At 34.2% G+C, this 25,104-nt stretch overlaps 1 protein-coding gene across 1 annotated transcript; it reads left to right on the top strand.

Moving 5' to 3' along the window:
* Nucleotides 1-147: 147 nt before the first annotated feature.
* Nucleotides 148-25,104, top strand: LOC132748162 (dynein axonemal heavy chain 5-like; the record flags this gene model as incomplete). The annotated part of the gene is given in 19 exon segments (XM_060737713.1): nt 148-210; nt 1,104-1,342; nt 2,638-2,878; nt 3,113-3,312; nt 3,825-3,978; nt 9,228-9,391; nt 12,052-12,154; nt 12,886-12,990; nt 13,547-13,708; nt 15,214-15,438; nt 15,876-16,048; nt 17,018-17,196; nt 17,312-17,499; nt 19,264-19,350; nt 22,536-22,643; nt 23,319-23,453; nt 23,914-24,075; nt 24,294-24,540; nt 24,869-25,104. Coding segments are annotated over 19 exon segments (3,141 nt in total), but the record flags the coding sequence as incomplete, so codon positions are not given.

A 25,104-nucleotide genomic window follows, 5' to 3' on the forward strand; every position in this document is an offset into this window, starting at 1 on the left:
AGGGCCCAAGGGCCCTCTTGTTATTTCATTACATCAGTAAAAATGAAAACTTTTATGATAAGCCAAATATGGGAATTTTTTGTAGAATCATTGTTATGAAATATTGAGATATTGTTTATGCCATTAATCATTTTTTTGTGATTTTAGGATGGACCAATGGCTGAAGGTATATCCCCAGTAGAAGCAAATGATCGACTACAGATTTTTCAGGTACATAGAATAGTCTTTGCTTCCCTTTTTGTGCCCCCAAGTAAAGGGGGGTGCATTTAGATTTACCCATGTCCATCTGTGCATCCGTCAGTTCTCATGTTGTGTCGCATGTAGCTCAGAAAGTATTTGACCTAGAGTCATGAAACTTTACAGGAATGTTGCTCAGCATATGAAGTTGTGCACCTGGGGTTTCAAGGCTCACCGCTTAGATATTTTGTATATAATTTCATCTATAGGTCCTCTACCTCAGTGAGTGTCTACCAAGTTTGTTCAGATAAAAGCCCAGCAAATTTGACCCCAGCCCTGTGGGTCATAGGTTTTCCTTATATGTCATAATAAAGTAAAAACTTAAAAATCTTCTTCTCTGAATTAACAAAGGCTAGCAGATGGATATTTGGCATAAAACAGTGTGTAGTGGACTTCTGCCAAGATTGTTCTAACTACAGCCCTGGGGTCAAAATTGGCTCCGCCCAAGGAATCATAGGTTTTCCTTTTATGTATATAGTAAAAACTTAAAAAATTCTCTTCTCTGAATTGACAAAGGCTAGAGGTTAGATATTTGGCATGAAATATTGTGTAGTGGACTTCTATCAAGATTGTCCAATTTATAGCCCTGGGGTCAAAATTTGGGGGGGTCATTAATTTTCATTTTGAACTTATAGTAAAAACCTAAGAATCTTCCTTTTCTGAAGTTTCAAGGCTTAGAGCTTTGATATTTGGTGTATAAAATCATCTATAAATCCTCTACAAAAGTTGTTCAAAGTTGGTTCCTACCTTACACAAATAACAGCCCATCTCTAGGTGAGCGTTTTTTGGCCAATGGGCCACCTATTTCAACCTTATTATTTAGATACTTCTGGATTTTTAAGCCTGTTTTATTTCTCTATATGTAGAGTCAGTTTGATGATCTTTGGACAAAGTTCACCATTTACAGTGGTGGAGAACAGCTGTTTGGTCTGTCTGTAACAGACTATCCAACACTTGTGCGTATAAAGAAGGAGTTAAACCTGTTACAGAAGTTGTATGGCTTATACAGTCAGGTAATGACAAGCATCAGTGGATATTTTGATATTCTGTGGACTGAGGTAGATATTGAGAAGATAAACCAGGAGCTATCTGACATGCAAAATAGGTTTGTGTTGATTAAGTTTATTATGTTTATGTTGAAATTCTTTCATGAAAAGTATTCTGAATAAATATTAGAATATTTAAGCATACAATGATACTGTTAAGAAAATTTAACAATGTAATGTGTTTAATTTATGAATAATGCCCACTTGTTGATAGTGATGAAAGGTTTGAGATATACTTCTTTAAAAGCATATTATGCCACAGAAATGTATATTGTTTTTATCCTTTAAATTTAGGGACAATAATCTGTTAAATATTGGGTTTGAAGCAATTTATTACATGGATATCAATGGAAGAGAAAAGTACTGGAAAGATAACAAAATTGTCAACAAAGTGGTATTTTAATTTCTATAGATAACCAGAGCAACAGATAAGCAGCGTATTTGCGTATTTACGCTATTAATTTTATAAAATACGCAATTGATTTTTTAAGAATGCGTATCAAAACCCATTGAAAAAAATAAAATACGCAAATGTCTTAAAAACCCGTGCGTATTGTCATTTTCACCACTGCAAAATTAATCTGTCGTTCGCTCGTAGTTTTGGACAAATTATATCGATATGCATGCTATCCGAATATTCCCAAATTAATGCTAACTAGTCAACGGTCTCCGGTCTTCCACAGTCCCGGTCTCCAAAGACCGACTTAGCCATATCAATTAAGCATGAGACGGTCAATTTGTCTACTCAGGTCGACGGTCTTAACAGACCGGCAGAGACCGTTGATTTTGCGGAGACTGTCATTAAGTAGGTCCCAGCTGTATCAATAGACGCTTTGAAGGCAATATAGTGTCGTACAAAAGGGAAAATGATTTGAAACAAAACAGTCGTAAATAATCAAAAATCAGTCAGAAAACGAACATGTTAAAAATATTATTAAATATAACATGAGCATTTTATATAAAAAATAAAACAATTGTGAAAAGTTGTAGTAAATTGTTTGTCCTATTTTCTTTATAAAACAGTTTTAATTTTATTGATATTGAAATTTTAAGATTCATATCTTATAATTATACGCAATTAATCTTGAAATAGGTATGATTTTTGGAATACCAATTAATGACCAATACAATTCAAAGAAAAGTATGGAGAATACCAAAATTCACTTTTAAAGCTTATCTATTGCTCTGGATAACTTAATTTTTATACTTATAGGGCTTTCAAAAACAAACCATTTAACTTTATGCTATCTCTTGCTTCTTTTAGAAATAGCATGGTTAAAATTTTTTAAACAAAATATCACATTTATTAAGATATTTAGTATTGATGATTCAAAAATGATATGCATTATTTTAGATGTCGCAGACTTCCTAAAGGTTTGAAGGGATGGCAGGCATTTTTAGATTTGAAAAAGGAGATAGATGATTTCAGCGAATCTTGCCCACTTCTGGAGCTAATGGCTAACAAGGCCATGAAAGATCGCCATTGGGAAAGAATGGCTAAACTTACAGGACATTCATTTGACTTTGATTCTGAAAACTTCACATTAAGAGACATTATGAAGGCACCCTTGTTAAAGTACAAGGAAGATATTGAGGTAAATTCATATGTTTTTAAAATATGCTTTGATTTTATATTTACTTGTGATATGCAAAGTTAGTATTTTCTTCTTTCTGTAAAAGTTGATTTAATGTGAAACTGTGTTAATGATAAGTTGTAAAAACTAGTTGCTTGGTAATTTTAATAGATGTCCTGAAATCATTCATTTAGATTTAATGCACCTTATAAATATTAGGTTGTTTACATACATATTTCTGCTTTTTTTTTCAAGGATATTTGCATCTCTGCTGTTAAAGAGAAGGATATTGAGGCCAAGTTGAGTCAGGTCGTGACAGACTGGAATGCAAGAGAACTTAGCTTTTCAAATTTCAAGGCTCGTGGTGAACTCTTGTTAAAAGGAGCAGAGACATCTGAGATAGTGGCTCAACTGGAAGATGGACTCATGGTTCTTAGTTCCTTGCTTAGTAACAGGTTAGTCAAGTACAAAATTTTATTAGTTTATAAATTAAAGGGAATTGGTCCATAATGGAAGGTCTTTAGAACCATAAATAATCATGTTGATAGTATTTAGTATCATATGTGACAACAAATCATGAAAGAATCACATATGAATGTTAGTAATTGTCAGATATAAAATCTGATACTAGAACAAAGTATTATTATTCATCATTTTAATATTTATACGTAGATCACAAGAAATATTTCATATGAAAATCCAAATTTTACATTTCTTGTTTTATAAATATTTGATTTTTTTTAGAAAATATGCCATCTTTAGACCACTTAACATTAAAACAATATGCATATAGCACATTAAACTACAATGATATTTCTTTACAAAAACTGACTGTATATTAGAGATGTAAGAGAAATACATGTCAAAACCATTACTGAAAGAATAAAACATAATCTTACCATAATGATCACACCATTATCAAATATCAATTATAATTATAAATTATCGTCACATAATATTTAAATAGGTACAATGCTCCTTTCAAAAAGAAAATTCAACAATGGGTTGGTAAATTGTCAAACACAACAGATATACTTGAAAACTGGATGATTGTACAGAACCTATGGGTGTACCTGGAAGCTGTATTTGTTGGTGGAGACATCGCCAAACAGTTACCACAGGTTTACCATTTAGTTTTTATAGAGATATTTTGGATGTTTTAAAGATATATTATGCTCAAATTTGATATTTGAAAAAAACTGATCATTACTATACTGTCTCTTTTTATAGCAATTTGATCTTGTAACGGGAGACTTTCCAATGTAGCCATTTTTCACCAAATGCTCAAGAAGTAATGGGTTAAATGTAAAACATAAAAAATTCTACAAAACAACAATTTTTCTTCAAATTCATATGTTAGGCCATTTTTAAACATGGAAAAACGCGATTTTTGGTAATTACCCGATAAACAGATCTTATTAATGCTTTTTTCAACCCCCCCTTTTTTGTTGTCTCAAATGGTGAAAAATGCCTTATTTAGGCCCCCAACACTTGTTTTTGTTTGAGAATTGTTGTTTAAAAAAGTGACCACTTTTTCGGCGCAGCCCCCCAAACAAAAGATACATCAGGGGGTTGCCAGAAGGGGGATGTGTCCCCTTCTGTTTGGAGGGTTTGAAGGGGAGAGACAGTCCCCCTCAATGCCAAGAAAACTTTGGACTTGTGAGAGGCTAAAAATAACCTCAGATCGATCATAAGGTAACGTGTAACCAACAGAGCAAAGCATTTGACTCTATCTCAATCCATTGAGAATTTGCAGCACTTTGAAATCAATTTTGATGGAAAAAATCAACGCAAAATAGTAATTTTTGGCAATTTTGAGACGTCCCCTCGTTGCCATGGTAACAGGAAATTTGAGCCTGGGGATGTTGTTACACAGGCATTGGTCCAGTTAACATTTGTGCCAAGTTTGATTAGTATTGAAGCGGTTTTTATAGTTTTATAGCAATTTGAACTTGTAACGGGAGACTTTTCAATGAAAACAGCCATTTTTTCACCAAATGCTCATTAAGTAATGGGTTAAATTTAAAAGAAACATCTTTTTAATACACACAGAGAAAAAATGTTACATTTAAAACCCTACAATCTACAGATAATTACAGTGTGATTACATAGTGTCATTAAAATTATAAGAATAGACTTAATTATTTTGACAACCGGGATGCCAATTTTCTGCATATATAGAGGTCGCCAGGACCACTTTTATGAACAATGTAAATCTCTATCTCTGAGTTTGCTACTGGCTATTGTCTGATTGTAATTATTGAGAATGTACCGCCTTTCAGATATGTTCAGTTGTTGTTGCTATTATGGTAAGCCAATGAACGATAGAATTACATATATCAACCACTCATTATCTTAACCTTGCGTCTGTCAGTAGTTGAAGAAAGAAAAACAAAATGTTGGCCTATTAGCAAAAGTGACATTAGATAATGAAAATGTTTGATAAAGTAGTAAAAGGCAATAAATTCTAGACCATCTGAAAGTCTTGGCCCCCTGGTCCCCCACCAGTGCTCTGCTCTTAACTTGCATCATCGCCATGGGACCCTTAACGCCCCCATGACCCCCTTGCTTTCATTTCTTTCTATTTTTTTTTTTTTCAAATTACCTGTAGGCATACCTGTTGACATGTAATTGGGAATGTAGCTTTCAAAACAAAGTACATTTATATACATTCCCATATTCAAATTAGACATATTCAGGAAAAATTTACTTAGATTTTCAGTAAGTTTCTGCAATGAAAGTATTTTACCTAAAGATGAGCATAGTATATCTTTAATTTCAAAGCCTAGAAGAAGACGATGATAATATTATGTTAGATCAGACATATTTGTAACAAACAATTTTAGGAATTTGAATAATGTGTCTTTGTTCATTGTTATACTCAGGCTGTTACAATGACGAGAGATTTAAGTCTTGCCAACTTGCACATCAAGACTCATGACTGTTGGATGCTCAGGTTAAGCACCCAATTTTTAGATTGAATATTTGAAGAATTAAGGAAGAGCTATTGTACTCATCCTGTCACACTTTAACTTAGTTTTTGTGTGCAAGTTTCATACTGTATTTCCAAAACTACTGAAGGGAATGTGTTGAAACTAACTTTTGTGATTATCTAACATGATGGACATATGTTACATAACTCCTGAGTTATCTTTTTATACCCCCACAAACGAAGTTTAGGGGGGGTATATAGGAGTCAGCTTGTCGGTTGGTCGGTCGGTCCGTCCATCGGTCGGTCCACATCATGGTTTCCAGACGATAACTAGAGTTTGGAATGAGGTATTGTAATCAAACTTGGTATATAGCAACCTTATGTGGAAACTCCGGTTGGTATTGCATTTGGACCCCCTGGGGTCAAGGTCAAGGTCACCGTTACTAAAAATAGAAAAATGGTTTCCGGACAATAACTAGAGTTAGGAATGAGATATTGTTATCAAACTTGGTGTATGGCAAGCTTATATGAAGACCTGGGTTGGTATTGCATTTGGACCCCCTGGGGTCAAGGCCAAGGTCACCGTTACTAAAAATAGAAAAATGGTTTCCAGACAATAACTAGAGTTAGGAATGAGATATTGTAATCAAACTTGGTATATAGCAAGCTTATATGAAGACCTGGGTTGGTATTGCATTTGGACCCCCTGGGGTCAAGGTCAAGGTCACCGTTACTAAAAATAGAAAAATGGTTTCTGGACAATAACTAGAGTTAGGAATGAGATATTGTTATCAAGCTTGGTGTATAGCAAGCTCATATGAAGACCTGGGTTGGTATTGCATTTGGACCCCCTGGGGTCAAGGTCAAGGTCACCGTTCCTAAAAACAGGGTTCCCACGCTGTCCGGGAAAACGGGAAATGTCCGTGAATTTGAACATTGGAGCTCCCGGCCTTGAAAAGTCCGGGAATTAGTGTTGATACATAAAAAAGTCCGGGAAGGTACGGGAATTAGTCTGGAAAAGGGGAGGTAAATCAAAAAAACCAAAATGGCGGTCTTTGCACAGTATATTGACTTCCGCATCTTGAATGTTGATGATTTTCGATTTACAACTGTTTTGGGAGGCCAAGTTTGACATTTATGAGATTTATCATTTATTTTCTGGTTACTATGGCGGTTTTGTTTGGAAAATCTAGGAAGACAGTCACAAATCAACCTCAAGTTTGCTTGATTGGCCCGTGCTAAGATGAAAGCTCACAGGTCTGGTTCTTCTTCTTCCAATACTGTACATAACCTACTCTGGGGCATTGACGTACAGGGTAAATGGTTGTTTCCTTTGGCAAATTTTTGTATCCTAATTGCTCACTACCATGCTAAAAGCCAAAGGTAAATCAATATAAAATAAAAAAAATAGTATTACATGCATGAACTATTGTCAAGGCAGCGCACAGCCAATTGGCCACACCATATCTGGGTAGCACAAAATACCCAAATATAACAAGAATATACTAAAAATAAATGTGTTTTACTAAAAAAGTGCTGTTTTAATCATGAATACAATATACACTTTCACTAAGATGTAATGAAACATACCCAAATATACATTTTTGAACCAAAATATACCCAAATACAGTATACTCCATTAAAGCTATTAAATTAAAAAAATAATACGAATGAACTTGTATGAAATTTCAACAAAATTATACCCTACAAATTTAAATGTAGACAACAAATATTATCATATCTTGCAAGTACATGTGCCCATTCATTAATGAACCTAACAGTTAGATAAGCAAATGTCACATTTTTTTTCTTACAACATCAGAACTGCCAATTTCAATGGAATGATCGAAAGTTATAGTTGGCTAAGTCATATTATTTTGTAAATATCAATTCATTTTCTCATTAAAATCAATATTGTATACAAACCAAAATGAATATTGCTATAATTTAGTGTGTTTGGGTATATTTGGGTATTTCATGCTGCCGCCATATTTTGTAGATGGTTTAAAAAATTGTAAGATCAAATCAAAAGATATGTCATTGAAATACAAAAAAGAATCCCTAAATAACATCCAAAACGGCAAAATTGAAAATGTTGTAGACTAGGGCTTGATATATGGTACTGGAAAGTGCACCCCGTAGCACTGGCTTAAGCAGAATATTATATTTTAACATGAAAGTCGTGAAATTTTGAATGTAGAAACACCTGCAGGCAGTTTTCATATACCCTTCAGTGTGACATGCTTTTGCCATTCTATGAAGCCTTAGTGGACTGAGGTCAAATGTCACGTTACTAATTAAAGTACTATGAATATCTGGTATAAAAAGTGATCCCTTGGAAGCATTAAAAACAGCAAAATTACATGAAAATTGCAGACAACCTGCAAAAACAGTTGCTGTCACAAAGTACATTTCATTATTTATAGACACTGAATGTATTTCTTAGAAAGAATTAGATTTATGTCATGAACTACATGTATTATATTGGTGTTATTAAATGTTGTTCTAAACATTACCATGAACATATTCATAGGACAAAAAAATCAAATACATGTAGCTTGAAATTTAATCTTCTAAAAAGTCCTTAAAAAATCAAAAAAAGTCCTTGATAAGTCCTGGAAAAGTCCTTAAATTTTCAAAATATCTAAGAGTGGGAACCCTGTAAAAATAGAAAAATGGTTTCTGGACAATAACTAGAGTTAGGAATGAGATATTGTAATCAAACTTTGTGAAAAGCAAGCTTATTTGGAGACCCCAGTTGGGATTACAATTAATTGAAATATTTCTTTGTACACAGTTGATAGTTTGTGTTGAAATTTTTCTTCAGACTACCTATTTTTCAAAAAGTTGCTGGTGGGGGTATTAATCACCTTCAGTGATAGGTCTAGTTACAGGGGGTGTAAGTGGCTGAGTGTTTAATGTTGTTGCCTTCAAATCACTTGCCCCTCACGGCTGTGGGATCAAATCCCAACAGGAACTTTGGATTCTTTCATGTTAGGAAGCTAGCTATGGAATGTTTATGGTTTTACTCAGGTACTCGTTCGTGCCTTCAATAATGCACAGAAGGGCACCTGAGGTCTTCCTTCACCAGTAAAGCAGGAAAGTTGCCATATGATCTATATTTTGTGTTGGTGCGACGTAAAACCCATCCAAAAAAAAAAAAAAAAAAGAAAGGAAAAAAACTTTTTACAGAGTTATGCCACATTTCTTACTGTCAAGCACTGAGAATAGGTTGATTAAGCTGTCTAATGGACAGTTCTTGTTGACTCTGAAACATTGGTAAAATAACAAGTTACTGTTCCAAATTCAAAAGTAGGGCATGCTCATTATACACATTAGGTAGAGTATGTTAGTTTCTAGGTTAAAAGAATGTGGGTTACACTCAAATTGAATGATGTGAAAGAATTATATACTAGTAAATGTGTTTTCTATTGACAGGAAGCAAAGAGGTTTCAAAACATAGACAAATCATGGGTAAAGATTATGGTAAGAGCTCATGAGATGCCAAATGTTGTTTCATGCTGTGTAGCTGATGAAACAATGGGTCAGTTATTACCTCATCTATTAGAACAACTAGAAGTTTGTCAGAAGTCACTCACAGGGTATGCATTTGGTTTTATCATACATGTATATCATGCACATGAAAATATCATGCACAAGAAGATACTTGTGGAAAAAAATATGGTCATAACAGTTGCAATTATTACTGTAAAATATTAACTTTAAAAATTTGGTTTATTGTCATTTTTCAAAAAAACTCATTGTAACTTTCAATTGCTCAGGAAGTAGAAGTTTTGCATTAACATGTACTTTGATAATTTTCCATATGAAAAATATATGAAAAAGGGTTTGTACATGATGAAAAGATAACAAGTTTAAAGACAAAGTTCCTCTTTTATAATAATCTTAAATGTAGAAAACTGTATGAGGTCACATTTTTTTTGTTGTCCCCCGCCTTTTTGAAGTAAAAAGGGGGATATAGAAATAAGCTCTGTCCGTCTGTCTGTCCGTTCGTCTGTCCGTCCGTCACACTTTCGTGTCAGGTCCATAACTTTGTCATTTATTAAAGGAATCTGAAATAACTTGGCACAAATGTTTGTTATGATAAGACGATGTGTCATGTGCAACAACCAAACCCCTACCTGCCGGGTCAAGGTCGCACTTGCTCATTCAAGGTCAACATTGTCTATTTGAGGGTATATGTTGTGTCTGGTCCATAACTTTTTTATCTTTGAAGGGATTTTGTAAATTCTTGCCACAATTGCTCACAATAATGGGAAGATGTGTCATGCGCAACAACCGGTCACCTACCTTCAAGGTCACATTTGGAGGTCAAAGGTTAACATAGTCTGTTACAGGGTATATTTCGTGTCCGGTCCAGAACTTTGTCATTTATTAAAGGAATTTAAAATTACTTAGCACAAATGTTTGTTATAATAAGAAAATGTGTCATGTGCAACAACCAGACCTCTACCTCCAGGGTCAAGGTCGCACTTGCTCATTCAAGGTCAACATTGTCTATTTGAGGGTATATGTCGTGTCCGGTCTATAACTTTTTTATCTTTGAAGGGATTTTGTAAATACTTGCCACAATTGCTCACAATAATGGGAAGATGTGTCATGCGCAACAACCGGTCACCTACCTCCAAGGTCACATTTGGAGGTCAAAGGTTAACATAGTCTGTTACAGGGTATATTTCGTGTCCGGTCCAGAACTTTGTAATTTATTAAAGGAATTTAAAATAACTTGGCACAAATGTTTGTTATAATAAGAAAATGTGTCATGTGCAACAACCAGACCTCTACCTCCAGGGTCAAGGTCGCACTTGCTCATTCAAGGTCAACATTGTCTATTTGAGGGTATATGTGTGTCCGGTCTATAACTTTCTTATCTTTGAAGGGATTTTGTAAATACTTGCCACAATTGTTCACAACACTGAGACGATGTGTCATGCACAACAACCGGTCACCTACCTCCAAGGTCGAGGTCACACCTGGAGGTCAAAGATTAACATAGTCTGTTATAGGGTATATTTTGTGTCCGTTCTATAACATTTTCATATATCAAAGGATTTTTAAAAAATACTGGGCACAAATAGTCACTTTAATAAGAGGATGTGTCATGCGCAACACCTTTATCCCTATCTCCAAGGTCAAGGTCACATTTCGAGGTCAAAAATAAACATAGTCTGTTAAAGGGTATATATTGTGTCTGATCTAGAACTTCTTCATAGTTCAAGGGATTTTAAAATAACTTGGCACAAATAGTCACAATAATAAGACGATATGTCAAGTACAACACCGGCACCCTTACCTCCAAGGTCAAGGTCACACTTAGAGGTCAAAAGTTAACAGAGTCTGTTATATGGTATATTTTGTATCCCGTCCATAACTTCTTCATAGATCAAGGGATTTTGAAAATACTTGGCACAAGTAGTTACAATGATAAGATAATGTGTCATGTGTAACACCAGTGTCCCTACCTCCAAGGTCAAGGTCACATGTAGAGGTCAAAGATTAACATAGTCTGTTATAGGGTATATTTTGTGTCCAGTTCATAACTTTTTCATAGATCAAGGGATTTTAAAAATTCTTTTTCACAAATAATTACAAAAATAAGACGATATGTCAGGCGGAAAACATGGGTCCCTACCTCCAAGGTCACAATAAGAGGTAAAAAAATCAGTCTGTGAGAGGGTATATTTTTGTGTTCCATCTATAACTTCTTCATAAATCAAGGGATTTTAAAAATACTTGGTACAATTAGTTACAATAATAAGACGATATGTCATGCACAACACCTGCACCCCTACCTCCAAGGTCAAGGTCACACTTATAGGTCACACTAAGAGGTCAAAGATTAATATAGTCTTTAAGATGGGTATTTTTTGTGTCCCATCTATAACTTCTTCATAGTTCAAGGAATTTTGAAAATACTTGGTACAAATAGTTACAATAATAAAACGATATGTCATGCACAACACCTGCACCCCTACCTCCAAGGTCAAGGTCACACTTAGAGGTCAAAGCTTAACATGATACATCTTTAAATTAATTGTTTCATTTTATTTCTTTAATAAATTTATTGTTGCATTTGCAGATCTAGCATTGATCATAATTTTGGACTAAAAGTCCTTAGATCCATACCTCAATCTTTTGAAATAGCACAATTTTATGCTTCATATTAAACTTCCCTGAGGCAGGGGACGTTGGTAACTCTGTTACAAATTCTTGTTTTTTATATAATAAACCTTTTTAACAGATATTTAGAAAAGAAGAGATTGGTCTTTCCAAGATTTTTCTTCATCTCTGATCCAGCATTGTTGGAAATACTTGGTCAAGCTAGTGACTCTCATACAATTCAGGTAAACATGACTTACTGTAATTTTGGTACAAAATTGTAAAATTAACAAGACTCCATTTGAAGAAGGGAAGTTGAGGTTAACACAACTCCTGTTAAGGGCTCACATATGTGGTGGAATGATGAAGCCTGGCTACAAAGGTCTATCAGGTAGTTTTTCAGATAGTATTTCTAATGTCACCAAGGAAATTAGTTTGGTCTTTTAGAAAAATTTGTAAATTCAGGCAAAGATTATTATCTTACAATTTATTTAAAAAGTTCTTTATACACACTATAAGGGTAAATGGTATCTATAAAATTAAAAAAAAAATTCAGTAAAGTTTTGACATATGGGATCACATCTTCGTCATTTGTCTGCGCTACTAATAAGGGATAGGAGGTAACTGTAAAAGAACAATAGAGTTCATTCTATTACAATAGAGAAAGGGGCAAATGGCCCTGTATTTAACAAAAGAACATAACAATAGAAATGGCCCTTTATTCCAATTTGGTTGCACACCCATCTTCCGTCACAAAACTTTACTGGACTACTACCCAAAAAAACTACTGGAATACTTTTATGCAATGTTTTCAGGTATTAATCACTACCACAGTACCAAATCTAGTTGTGCATTTTTAAGTTTGTGCAGACTAGTTTTCTTAAATCACTAATGCAATTTGAATGAAACTTACTTTTAATACTTAAGTAAGGGCATATTTGGACTGTTCTATTCTTTTAACATATTTGTATGACAGGCACATCTTCTTGGAGTTTTTGAGAATGTGAATGAAGTTGAGTTCCATGAAAAAGATTATGACAGAATTCTTGCAGTCATCTCAAGAGAAGGAGAAAAAATTATGGTATAATTTTCAGTGACTTTTTCTATCTCCGTTTCAAAGTCGTGACGTCTGTTTTACATTCAATAAAATTTAAAGCAGCACGCCTCCAGATTCATGCTAATTTTCATTAAAATTTTGAAATTTTATTTGAATGTGTAATATTGTAAAGTAACCAAAAGGAAGAAATTTTAACATTGTCAATGGCACTTACAAACCACGTAAATTACCAGAGTGGTCAAAATATGCATAAATAGCCTTTACTGAGTTAGTAACGCAGTAGAAATAAAGTTTTAAATACTGAACAATCAGGCATTAATCTCACATATTATGTAAAATATTACTTGCATCTTGAATCTTTTTACTTTTCCTTACATCTTAGTATGTCTATCTCAAGTTTGATTTTATTGAAACATTTTGACTCATCTGGAGGCATGTAGCTTTAAAAAGTAATTTTGCTATAGAGTTGCTTTAAGATCACACTTACAAAATAAAAAGTAAAGAAGAGAATTAAAATTAGTAAACTTTTTAGTAGTTATTTATATAATATGGTTATAATACACTGAACATTAATTTTCAGCTGGAAACACCTGTAATTGCCAGAGGCAATGTAGAACTGTGGCTTGGTGAACTTCTAAAGGAACAGATGAAGTCTCTACATGGTGTCATAAGAGATGCCTTTAGAACTATATCTACACCAGAATTTGAACTCTTGGAATTTTTGAACAACTTCCCAGCACAGGTATATATATTTTCTATTATACCTTTACCTTAAAAAAAGCTTTTTTAAATGAAAATTAAACTATTTGTACAAAGATGGCCAACATAGCTACTGGGAAGTATTTTTATTGTCTCATTATTCATTGCAGGACAGATATAATTATACCCCCGCACAACAAAGTTGTAAGGGGGGTATACTGGAATCAGATTGGCCGTCTGGCGTCCGGCGGTTTTTCCTTGTCCGCCCAATAACTAAAGATTCCTTTGACCCACAGTCTTCATATTTAGCATGGCAGGTTTAGTCATGATAAGTAGATGACCCTAATTGAGTTTTGAGTCACCAGGTCAAAGGTCAAGTCACAGGGGCCCTTGACTTCAAAAAGCTTGTCCGCCCCAATAACTTAAGATTCCTTATGACCCACAGTCTTCATATTTGGCATGGAGGTTTAGTCATGATAAGTAGATGACCCCTATTGTTTTGAGGTTACCAGGTCAAAGGTCAAGGTCACAGGGGCCTTGACTTCAAAAAGCTTGTACCGCCCAATAACTTTAAGATTCCTTTTGACTCACTAGTCTTCATATTTGGCATGGGAGGTTAGTCATGAATAAGTAGATGAAACCCCTATCGATTTTGGAGGTCACCAGGTCAAAGGTCAAGGTCACAGGGGCCTTGACATCAAAAGCTTTACCGCCCAATAACTTAAGATTCCTATGACCACAGTCCTTCATTATTGGGCATGGAGGTTTTAGTCGTGATTAGTAGATGAACGCTATTGATTTTGAGGTCACCGCGGTGAAAGGGTTCAAGGTCACAGGGCCTTGACTTCAAAAAGCTTTGTCCGCCCAATAACTAAAGATTCCTTTGACCCACAGTCTTCATATTTGGCATGGAGGTTAGTCATGATTAGTAGATGACCCCTATTGATTTTGAGGTCACCAGGTCAAAGGTCAAGGTCACAGGGGCCTTGACTTCAAAAAGCTTGTCCGCCCAATAACTTAAAATTCCTTTGACCCACAGTCTTCATATTTGGCATGGAGGTTAGTCATGATTAGTAGATGACCCCTATTGATTTTGAGATCACCAGGTCAAAGGTCAAGGTCACAGGGGCCTTGACTTCAAAAAGCTTGTCCGCCCAATAACTTAAGATTCCTTTGACCCACAGTCTTCATATTTGGCATGGAGGTTAGTCATGATTAGTAAATGATCCGTATTGATTTTGAGGTCACTGGGTCAAAGGTCAAGGTCACAGGGACCTTGTCAAATTAAAGCTTTTCCCCTCAATTGCTTCAGAATGCCTGTCCAGAGTGTATTGATTTTGACATTTTCACATTTGAAGCATGTAGAATACATAACTTAGCAATGCACTGGCTTAGTAACCTCAGATTTGGCAGGGAGGTTGTCCTTGAGTTCTAAATGGCCACTGTTGATTCTGAAGTGGTATGCGGGGTTATTCACGCCATGATAGTGGCAGTTCTAGTTATCAGCTGTAGAATGTACAAGAAATTTGTTTCATATTTATTTACTAGGTTGGCTTGCTAGGCATACAAATGATCTGGACACGAGATGCAGAAGAAGCCCTGACATTGGCTAGATCTGACAAAAAGGTTATGCCTACAACTAACCAGAGATTCCTTGATATGCTCAATAGATTAATTGACCAGACCACGCACGATCTCACCAAAGTTGAGAGAGTCAAATTTGAAACCCTTGTCACCATACATGTACATCAGAGAGATATCTTTGATGATTTGGTATGTATTTCATATACTAAACTAGCTAAGCATAACATAAAAGAAACATTTATAATTTAGAACTTAAAAATAGGAATGTTTGGTGGTACTTGTATCATGCTATAGTATTCATTTGTTTTTGGCTAACTCTTTCGGTGCTATAGTTTTCATTTGTTTTTGGCTAACTCTTTCAGATAAGTTTTAATTCTTGTTGTTGAATTAAGAAGACAAGTAATTGGTATTTTGCCTGAATCATATTTAGAATATCTATAGCAAGACAAGGAGAGTATTTTTTATTGTGTTACAATATATTATATATATATAAAGAATTGTGAACAAAACAGGGTAATACTTTGAATGTATGTTAGTTAAAATGTATTGGTTTCTTCAATGCAGCTATATTTTCTTTTTCATATTTAACATTTTGATTAAATAATTTAGTTTTGTTTCTTTCGTAGACAAGGATGCATATCAGATCACCATCAGACTTTGAGTGGCTCAAGCAGGCAAGATTCTACTTCAAGGAAGACACTGACACCTGTATAGTACAGATCACTGATGTAGACTTTATTTACCAGAATGAATTTTTAGGATGTACAGACAGATTGGTAATCACTCCACTTACTGATAGGTTAGTTTGTTTTAGATGTTTTAGTATCCCCTTACAATATACAGAAATTAATAGCTTTATTTTTTTATAATTGTTTTACTTTATAATGTCTCCCAAAATTTTTTCGGGAAACGTATTGTTTTTGCCTTCGCCTTCTGTTCGCATGACCAAAAAGGAATAGGGGGCCATCCAACTGTAAACAGAACAATAGAGTTCATTCTGTAACTATAGAGTAAGAGGGGCCTATGGCCCCCTATTAAACAAAAGAAATTTAACAAAAGAAATGGCCCCTTATTCAAATTCATCATGACGTCCATTTGTCCGCATTCAGCTTGTTCGGCTTCCACACTGACAGGTCAAACTGCTGGCCAGATTCCTGGTTGTGAATATGGCTCACGCATTCCGCTTGGCTGCACAAAATGAGTGATCAATACCACCCCTAGTTGTGCATATCTCCGGCACGTTCCTCTTGGCTGCACAAAATGGCAGCCAGAGCTTTAAATAGAAAAACCTTGTCTGGATTCTACAGATCAAACTGCTGGTGGGATTTCAATGAAACTTCACAGGAGTGATCAGTACCATCCCTAGTTGTGCATATCGCCGGCATGTTCCGCTTTGCTGCACAAAATGGCCGCCAGAGCTTAAAATAGAAAAATCTTGTCCGTCTTTCGCAGGTCAAACTGCTGACGGGATTTCAATGAAACTTCACAGGAGTGATCAGTACCATCCCTAGTTGTGCATATCGCCGGCATGTTCCTCCTTGCACAAAATGGCAGTCAGAGCCCTCTAGTTAATCCATAATTTTAGTAAATTTATACAGATACAAAATGAGAAAAATACTACTGAAAAGCAAAACTCACTAGGGAATTTTTTAGTTGTATTTATATAATAATGGTGTTTTATGTAAATGATTAAACCTCCAATTGTACTTACATGTATTCATTCAATGTTTTGTTGCACTTTACTTGAGCATGACTTTCTTTATTTTAGATGTTACATTACCCTAGCACAAGCACTTGGTATGTCTATGGGAGGTGCTCCAGCAGGTCCCGCTGGTACTGGAAAAACAGAAACAACTAAGGATATGGGAAAAGCACTTGGCAAATATGTTGTTGTCTTCAATTGCTCTGATCAAATGGACTTTCGAGGATTAGGACGTATCTATAAAGGTATCAATATATGTATTTGAAATTATTTAAAATAATTCTTTTTTCAACAACTAACTGGTTATTATCATAGTTGAAATAAAGTAAAAAAGAAACTTACTGAAATTTTACATTTTAGGTTTAGCACAGTCTGGATCATGGGGATGCTTTGATGAATTTAACAGAATAGAGCTGCCTGTATTATCTGTAGCTGCACAGCAGATCTACATTGTACTCACAGCCAAAAAAGATAGAAAGAAGGAATTTGTCTTCACAGATGGAGATAATGTAGACTTAAATCCTGAATTTGGTCTGTTCTTAACAATGGTAAAAACCAATATGTTATAAACCTTTAGAAAATGCATCAGAAAAACTGGACTTTGATTAAATATCCATCATAATTAGTGCTGTGTTGTGCTTTTGCATGTTTTCAGATACTAACTGCCATAGTTTTGTATTATGAATCTCTACTGTACTGGTCGGGGACCATCAACCGGACACTTTTTGAACATTTTTCTATACAGATTTCATAATTTCAAACCTAGAGACCTGAAAATTTGACACAGTACAGCTAGGTTCTTCTCCTTACTAACAAACTAGTTTGTTTATTTCTGACTATATTGACATTTTTATCTGAGGCCTGTCGTCGAGGGTATCAAAATTACCTAAATTGCCCACACTACAGTACCATGTGTCCGGACAGATATGTACATGACATGATTTAATTCAGACAAAAGCTTGGGTGTTTATTTTTTTTATTTTAACATGATATACTCAATATCAGCAGCAAATGCTGATGTTTTGGATATTCTTTTGTTTACTCTGCAAATGATTATAGGTGGTATATGAGGTCAGGTATTGCACACTTGATGCCCCAATTTTCAGAATCAACATTCTTGAAATAGACACATATATATTACTGTTTACGGATGTTAAAATAAATTTTATTAATCATAGAAGAAACATGCATGTTATAATAAAGTGACTAATAGATCGAAAACCACTGAACAAAGAAAAAAAACACTTAATTAAGCGTTTTCGGGGCCGTCCGGGTTTGATGGTTGTCCGGTTTTGGTGGTCTCCAACCAGTATACTAGTACAACTGTACCATTAACCTTTACTGTATTTTACTTTTATGTAGCCACTTCATTTTGTGACCTTTCTTAATTTGTTTTATGTTCAACAAAAGCTTTTCATTGATCACTAACATATATTCAAGTAAAGTGCATGCCTGTTTATGTCAGTCTTCCATTGATTACACTGCTTTGTATGTTTAAGAATGAAACATATTTGAGCATGACATGTATTATGAAATTCTTTTCATTTTGGATAATTGCTCACATACTTGTTGAATTTAAACAACAAGTATATATGACTTGCTCATATTCATGTAGTTTATAAAAAATTCTGGCATTAAACGTTATTCTCTCAAAGAATTATAAAGAGTATTTATCAATATAAATAACAATAAAACAACATTTTTTTATTTTAATTTTTGCTATCATGTTTTTTAAGTTGAAGAGTTAAACTGAATGACAGATATTTGTTTACATTGACAACTGTCCGTTTAAGACAGAAAGGGCGACAACCAGGATAGCTGCAATGTCTATATAATGTGGTATTTCTGGCATAGGTATAAAAGTTCTCAAATCAATGTCATTATTAAAGAGTGCATGACGCTTTCAGCAAATAGGCCAAATGGGCGTCTTTTTTTTTTTTTTTTTTTTTTTTTTTTTGTATTGCACATAGGTAAACATGGGCTATAACAAGAGCATGTTACTCTGTTCAAACACATGGTTTTGGTCCTGTTAAAACTGGTAAAAGAGGGGAAAATAGCCGATTTTATGCTACAATTTGAAATAAAGAATTGGAGGAAACAGGTTGGCTTATATGTGAAGGAGGAGGTAAATGTGAAAAATGCAATTAATGCTCCAAAATTCTGCAAACTTGATGCTGTTATTGGTCAGTAAAAAGTCATGGAATTTTCATTTCTCTTCATTGTGGGAATCCTGTAAAATATTGTGGCTTCAACAGTCTTTATTTGTTTATTAACAAAAGTCGGCATCATTCTGGTTTTGATGTATTTTGTAGAACCCTGGTTATGCTGGACGTCAAGAATTGCCTGAGAATTTGAAAGTACAATTTAGAACTGTTGCTATGATGGTTCCTGATAGACAGGTTAGTAAAAACATCAATATTTTCTCTACATTTCAATAAAGATTTGATTTTTTTTAAAGGTAATTATGCCCCCACAAATTAAGTAAAGGGGGGTATATAGGAGTCAGCTTTTTGGTCGGTCGGTCAGTCAGTCTGTTGGTCCGTCGGTCGGTCCACATCATGGTTTCCGGACCATAACTAGAGTTTGGAATAAGGTATTGTTATTAGACTTGGTATATAGCAACCTTATGTGGAGACCCCTGTTGGTATTGCATTTGGACCCGCGGGGTCAAGGTCACCATTACTAAAAATAGAAAAATGGTTTCTAGATAATAACTAGAGTTAGGAATGAGATATTGTAATCAAACTTTGTGTATAGCAAGCTTATATGTATATCCTAGTTTGTATTGCATTTGGATCCCCTGGGGTGAAGGTCAAGGTCACCATTACTAAAAATAGAAAAATGGTTTTCAGACATAACTATAGTTAGGAATGAGATATTGTAATCAAACTTAATGTATAGCAAGCTTTTATGTATATCCTGGTTTGTATTGCATTTGGATTCCCTGGAGTGAAGGTCAAGGTCACAGTTACTAAAAATCGAAAAATGGTTTCTGGACAATAACTAGTTAGGAATGAGATATTGTTATCAAACTTGATGTATAGCAAGCTTATATGAAGTCCCCCGGTTGGTATTGCAATTAATTGAAATAATTCTTTGAACACAGTTGATACTTCATTTAATATAGGTTCAGTTAAAAAATTTCTTCAGACCACTTATATTTTAAAAAGTCAAAGTTGCTGGTGGCGGTATTAATCATCTTCAGTGATAGGTCTAGTTTATTTTAAAATTAATAAAACTCATCTTGCAGTCAATGAATTTAAGATTTTGAATTTACTGGCCTGAATTCCAGTTTTTAATTTATTCTACTTTAAATTTAACTAAATTTTCTTAAACTTTACACTTGCCCAAATTAATTTACACTGGCCATTGGCCACCGGGCCAGTGCTAAATTTGATGACTGTCTTGTAGATGTGTTTTCAGCTCACCTGTCACATAGTGACAGTGAGTATTTGTGATTGCAATGTGTCTGGCATCAGTCTATAATCTTTTACTTTAAAAGAAATCTAATCATAAGAATTTAATTCCAGGCAGAACAGCCTGGTTGCCCTGTAACCGAAAGAAAGAACTTAAAAAATCTTCTTTTAAAAAACTCAAAGAGCTGGACATTAAGCATGAAATATCTGCTAGTGAGTGTCTACCAAGTTTGTTCAAATAAAAGTCCTGGGGTCAAAATTGGCCCCACCCTGGGGGGTCATTTATTTTCCTTAAATGTATATACTTGTAGTTAAAATAAAAAAACCCTTCTTCTAGAATATCCAAAGTGCTAGAGCTTAGATATTTAGTATGAAACATCTTCTAGTGGGTGTATACCAAGTTTGTTCAGATAAAATCCCTGTGGTCAATGTTGGCCCCATCCAAGGGGGTCAATGATTTTTCATATACACTGTAACTTCTGAAAACTGAACACCTGTGGGACTAGCCAAAAAGTTGGGAATTTGGAAGTTTCCAGAATGTAGAAGCTCGGAATTATATGAACAAATAGAGACATTAAACATCAAGTGATTAAGTAAAACATGATGAGAATTATATGAAGCTGATTAACTTCATAAAATGGCAAAATTTTAGGACATTTTTAAAAAAATGTTATTACAGTGTAACTTCCGAAAACCGAACACTCATGGGACTTGTCAAAAAGTTCGGATTTCAGAGGTTTCCGGAATTCAGAGGTTTATGATAATGTGGACAAGACTAAGCCACTTAATATCACTAAATGTCAAGGAAGAAGTGGCCTTTACTGTAATAGCATATATAATAGTCTTTAAAACAAGATAAAGATGTGAATGAAAAGAATACATTTTTATCTTACTTGCAAATGCTTCGGAATTTCTATCAGTTTGTAGAAATGTTGTTAATTGCATAAACTTACATATCGTCCGATGCTAGTTAACTAATTATTACATCAAATGCAATAAAATCCCTAAAGATTTTTGATGCATACATTGTCCAATTAATTGTCTTTTAATCCGCTAATAAACACTTCAAATTAACTGACCGCCGTAAATTTCTTTGATTAACCGCATCACTTCAAACATACCATTTCACAGTTTGTAATTTTAACGAGTGTCAAATTACACGGTCACCGCTAATTAGTAAACAATCGATAGGGAGATTAAATCTTCCTGCAGGGTTTACAATGTATTTCACACCTTTGGATATTTCCGGTTTTTAGAGGTAAAATTGCATTGACTTGACTCTAATTTTTCGAAAATATCGTCCGGAATTCAGAATTTAGAAGTTCCGAAATTCAGAAGTATTATATTAATAGAAAATAGAAGGGAAAAAATCGGGACCGAAAAAATTGTTCGGTATTTAGAAGTTTCCGGATTTCAGAAGTTCCGGAATTCGGAAGTTACACTGTACTATTTTTAATTTCTACAGCAACCATTGACTTTGCATAGCAATTAATGACTCTCATAGCAACCATTGACTTTGCATAGCAACCATTGACTTGCCATAAGAACCATTGACTTTCCATAGCAACTACTTTCTTTCCATAACAACCATTGAGTTCTATAGCAACAGTAACTTCAAAGCAGCCATTGGCTTTTCAGTGCAAACTGTTAATTTCAATAGCAACCAGTGACTTACATAGCAAACATTGCTAATATTACAAAGCAACCAGTGACTTCCATACCAAACATTTACTTTTTTTTTGCAATGAGTGAATTAACCATTGAATTACATAGTATTCAGTGACTTTCAAGGATTAAACTACTGATTTTGTATAACATCCAGTGACTTCTTTAGTAACTATTGTTTTCCCTAAGCACAACCAACCAGTAATGTTTTTACACACACACTATTTCAAATACAAACATAACTCTAAAGTTTAAAACTTAGATTTAATATCTGCTGTGGCTTATAGTATTACTTGTTCCTTGTCATTAAGAGTATTTATATTCAGGTGAGGGATATTAGGGCTTCCATGGCCCTCTTATTGGAGCTATTTTTACAAATACTTTATATCTATTTTCTTCATTGTGGTGTGATGAATTTTTATAATTAGAATGTTGACATGAATTACTTAAAAAAACTTGTTGGATATTCAATTATTAAATAATAACAATGTTATGCAATCCAGATTATCATGAGAGTGAAGCTTGCTTCTTGTGGTTTCCTTGAAAATGTCTTGCTTGCACAGAAATTCTACACACTGTACAAACTGTGTGAAGAACAGCTTTCAAAACAGGTTAGTTGTTTTTTAATATATTGTGATTTTACTTCTTTTTTTTTTTAGCAATGCTGAACAATAATTGGATTTATTCATTGTAAGACACTATATTATTTTGACATTGGATCTTATATGAGGCTTGACTAAATTATTGGATGTTACATTTAAAAAATAGCCTTCACATCATTGCTGTCTTAATAAGTTATAATGTTTACTTGTCAGTTTTATGGACCTTTCTGGTTTTTCGTAGCGGAATATATAGCCACACCTTTTCCATTCATTGCTAGGTCAACTGCTCACAAACAGTATCACAAACATAAGCACGTGCTCTTTTGTGCAAACCAGGTCAACCAGTGACTATGTATTATCTCTGTGTAGCGATTGGATAACAAGTTAGCCAATTTACATAAAACTGTAAACACCAGAAAGGTCCATTATTTTGATGTTTATTTCCCTCAAAGTAGGACAAATTCTTTAAAGTTCGGTTTGTGAAAAACTAGTACATAAATTGATATGCACATATGTATTTTTTTTTTTTTTTTTTTTTTTGAGGCCCCAACTGGGTAACCCCGTTTATTTACCCCTGATATGCACATATGTATATGTATCTGAAATTAACATGACTTTGAAATTGTATGTATAGTTTTAAGTTTGGTTTAGAATCACAACATTGTTTGCTCATGTATATCGTAGGTACATTATGATTTTGGATTAAGAAACATTTTGTCAGTACTGAGAACACTGGGAGCAAACAAGAGAGCCAGACCAAATGATACTGAAAGCACAATTGTCATGAGAGTACTCAGAGATATGAACTTGTCAAAACTGGTAAGTCTTATTTCATCTTGTTAGGTAAACATATTTGAAGTAGATTTAACCTTTTAGGTATAGATACCGATATCTAAAGACAACATTTTTACACATATTGTCCGGTTGGTATCACGATATATATTTAAAGTTAACACAATGGCGGACTAATTATGCCGAAAATATTTAGTTTTGTACAAAAAAAACTATACAGGATTTGAATTCCAGGTAATTCTTAAAGATGTATGAACAATATTATGCATAAAAAATAATTTTAATAAATTGAATATCACATTGTGTAGAGAAAACATATGCTGTCAATGAAATGAGTAGGTGGGATTAGCAGCCTAGCATTAACCTCACCTTTGAAAAGAATAAAAAATGTAACATTCATGTTATAAATGCAATTCTATTTCTGTTTGAAATGTCAATATTCATGAAATGAATTACACAGTGTCACTATATAAATATCTGTTGATAGGTTGATGAAGATGAACCATTGTTTATGAGTTTAATTGCTGACTTGTTCCCTGGAATAACACTGGATTCAGCAACTTACGCTGAACTTCAAGTGGCAATAGCAAACCAGGTAGATGCTGCAGGGCTCGTAAACCATCCCTCATGGAACTTGAAACTTGTACAGGTAATTCAGAATTATTGCCAACTCATTAACGTGAATATTCGGTGTAATGATATATTCAAAATATTTTAAAGATTTAAAGGATTCTTAATGTTTAACAATTTGGAGAAGAAATAAAGGTAAAACTATAAGGTAAACTTGCAGCATGAAAGTTAAGATGACAAAAATTGATGACCTTGGTAATTTTGTAAATTGATATATATTTTTCTGTCAAATTACAGCTATATGAGACTCAGCGTGTACGTCATGGAATGATGACATTAGGACCAAGTGGTGCTGGTAAATCATGCTGCATTCATGTACTGATGAAGTCAATGAGTGACTGTGGAGCTCCACATAGAGAAATGAGAATGAACCCAAAGGCCATTACAGCACCACAGATGTTTGGTAGATTGGATGTTGCCACCAATGACTGGACAGATGGTATTTTTTCTACACTTTGGAGAAGATCTTTGAAAGCAAAGAAAGGTAAAGAAACATAAGGAAAAACAGTACATGTTTTTTCTGTTCTCAAGTTATGCAGAATCTTCAAGAAATTTTTACCTATTCCTTTGTGATAAAAAGTTTGTTTAAAGACTTATTTAGAATCTAGGATCAGGGATGTCTTTTCTTGTCATGTGGACCTTCTTGTGGCATTTTCCTATATAAATTATTTTATTTAATAAATTCTGATAAAATGACTACATTAATTTAGAAATTTATACTGAACTATTTACTGCTGAAATGCTTGACATGAAATTTGTTTTATTTGAAAATCTACCTAAATTTTGATAACAAGTATTTATCTACTTTTTAGGAGAGCATATCTGGATTGTTCTAGATGGTCCAGTAGATGCTATTTGGATTGAGAATCTCAACTCTGTACTTGATGACAACAAAACTCTAACATTAGCTAATGGAGATCGTATTCCTATGGCACCAAACTGTAAGATTGTGTTTGAAGTGCACAACATTGACAATGCTCGCCTGCTACTGTATCCAGAAACGGTATGGTCTTCATGAGTTCATCTGCATTGGACTGGAGACCTATTT

Source organism: Ruditapes philippinarum, unplaced genomic scaffold (assembly GCF_026571515.1).
Source record: "Ruditapes philippinarum isolate M1 unplaced genomic scaffold, ASM2657151v2 ctg11613_1_1_1_1, whole genome shotgun sequence".
In the NCBI taxonomy this organism is placed as follows: Eukaryota; Metazoa; Mollusca; class Bivalvia; order Venerida; family Veneridae; genus Ruditapes; species Ruditapes philippinarum.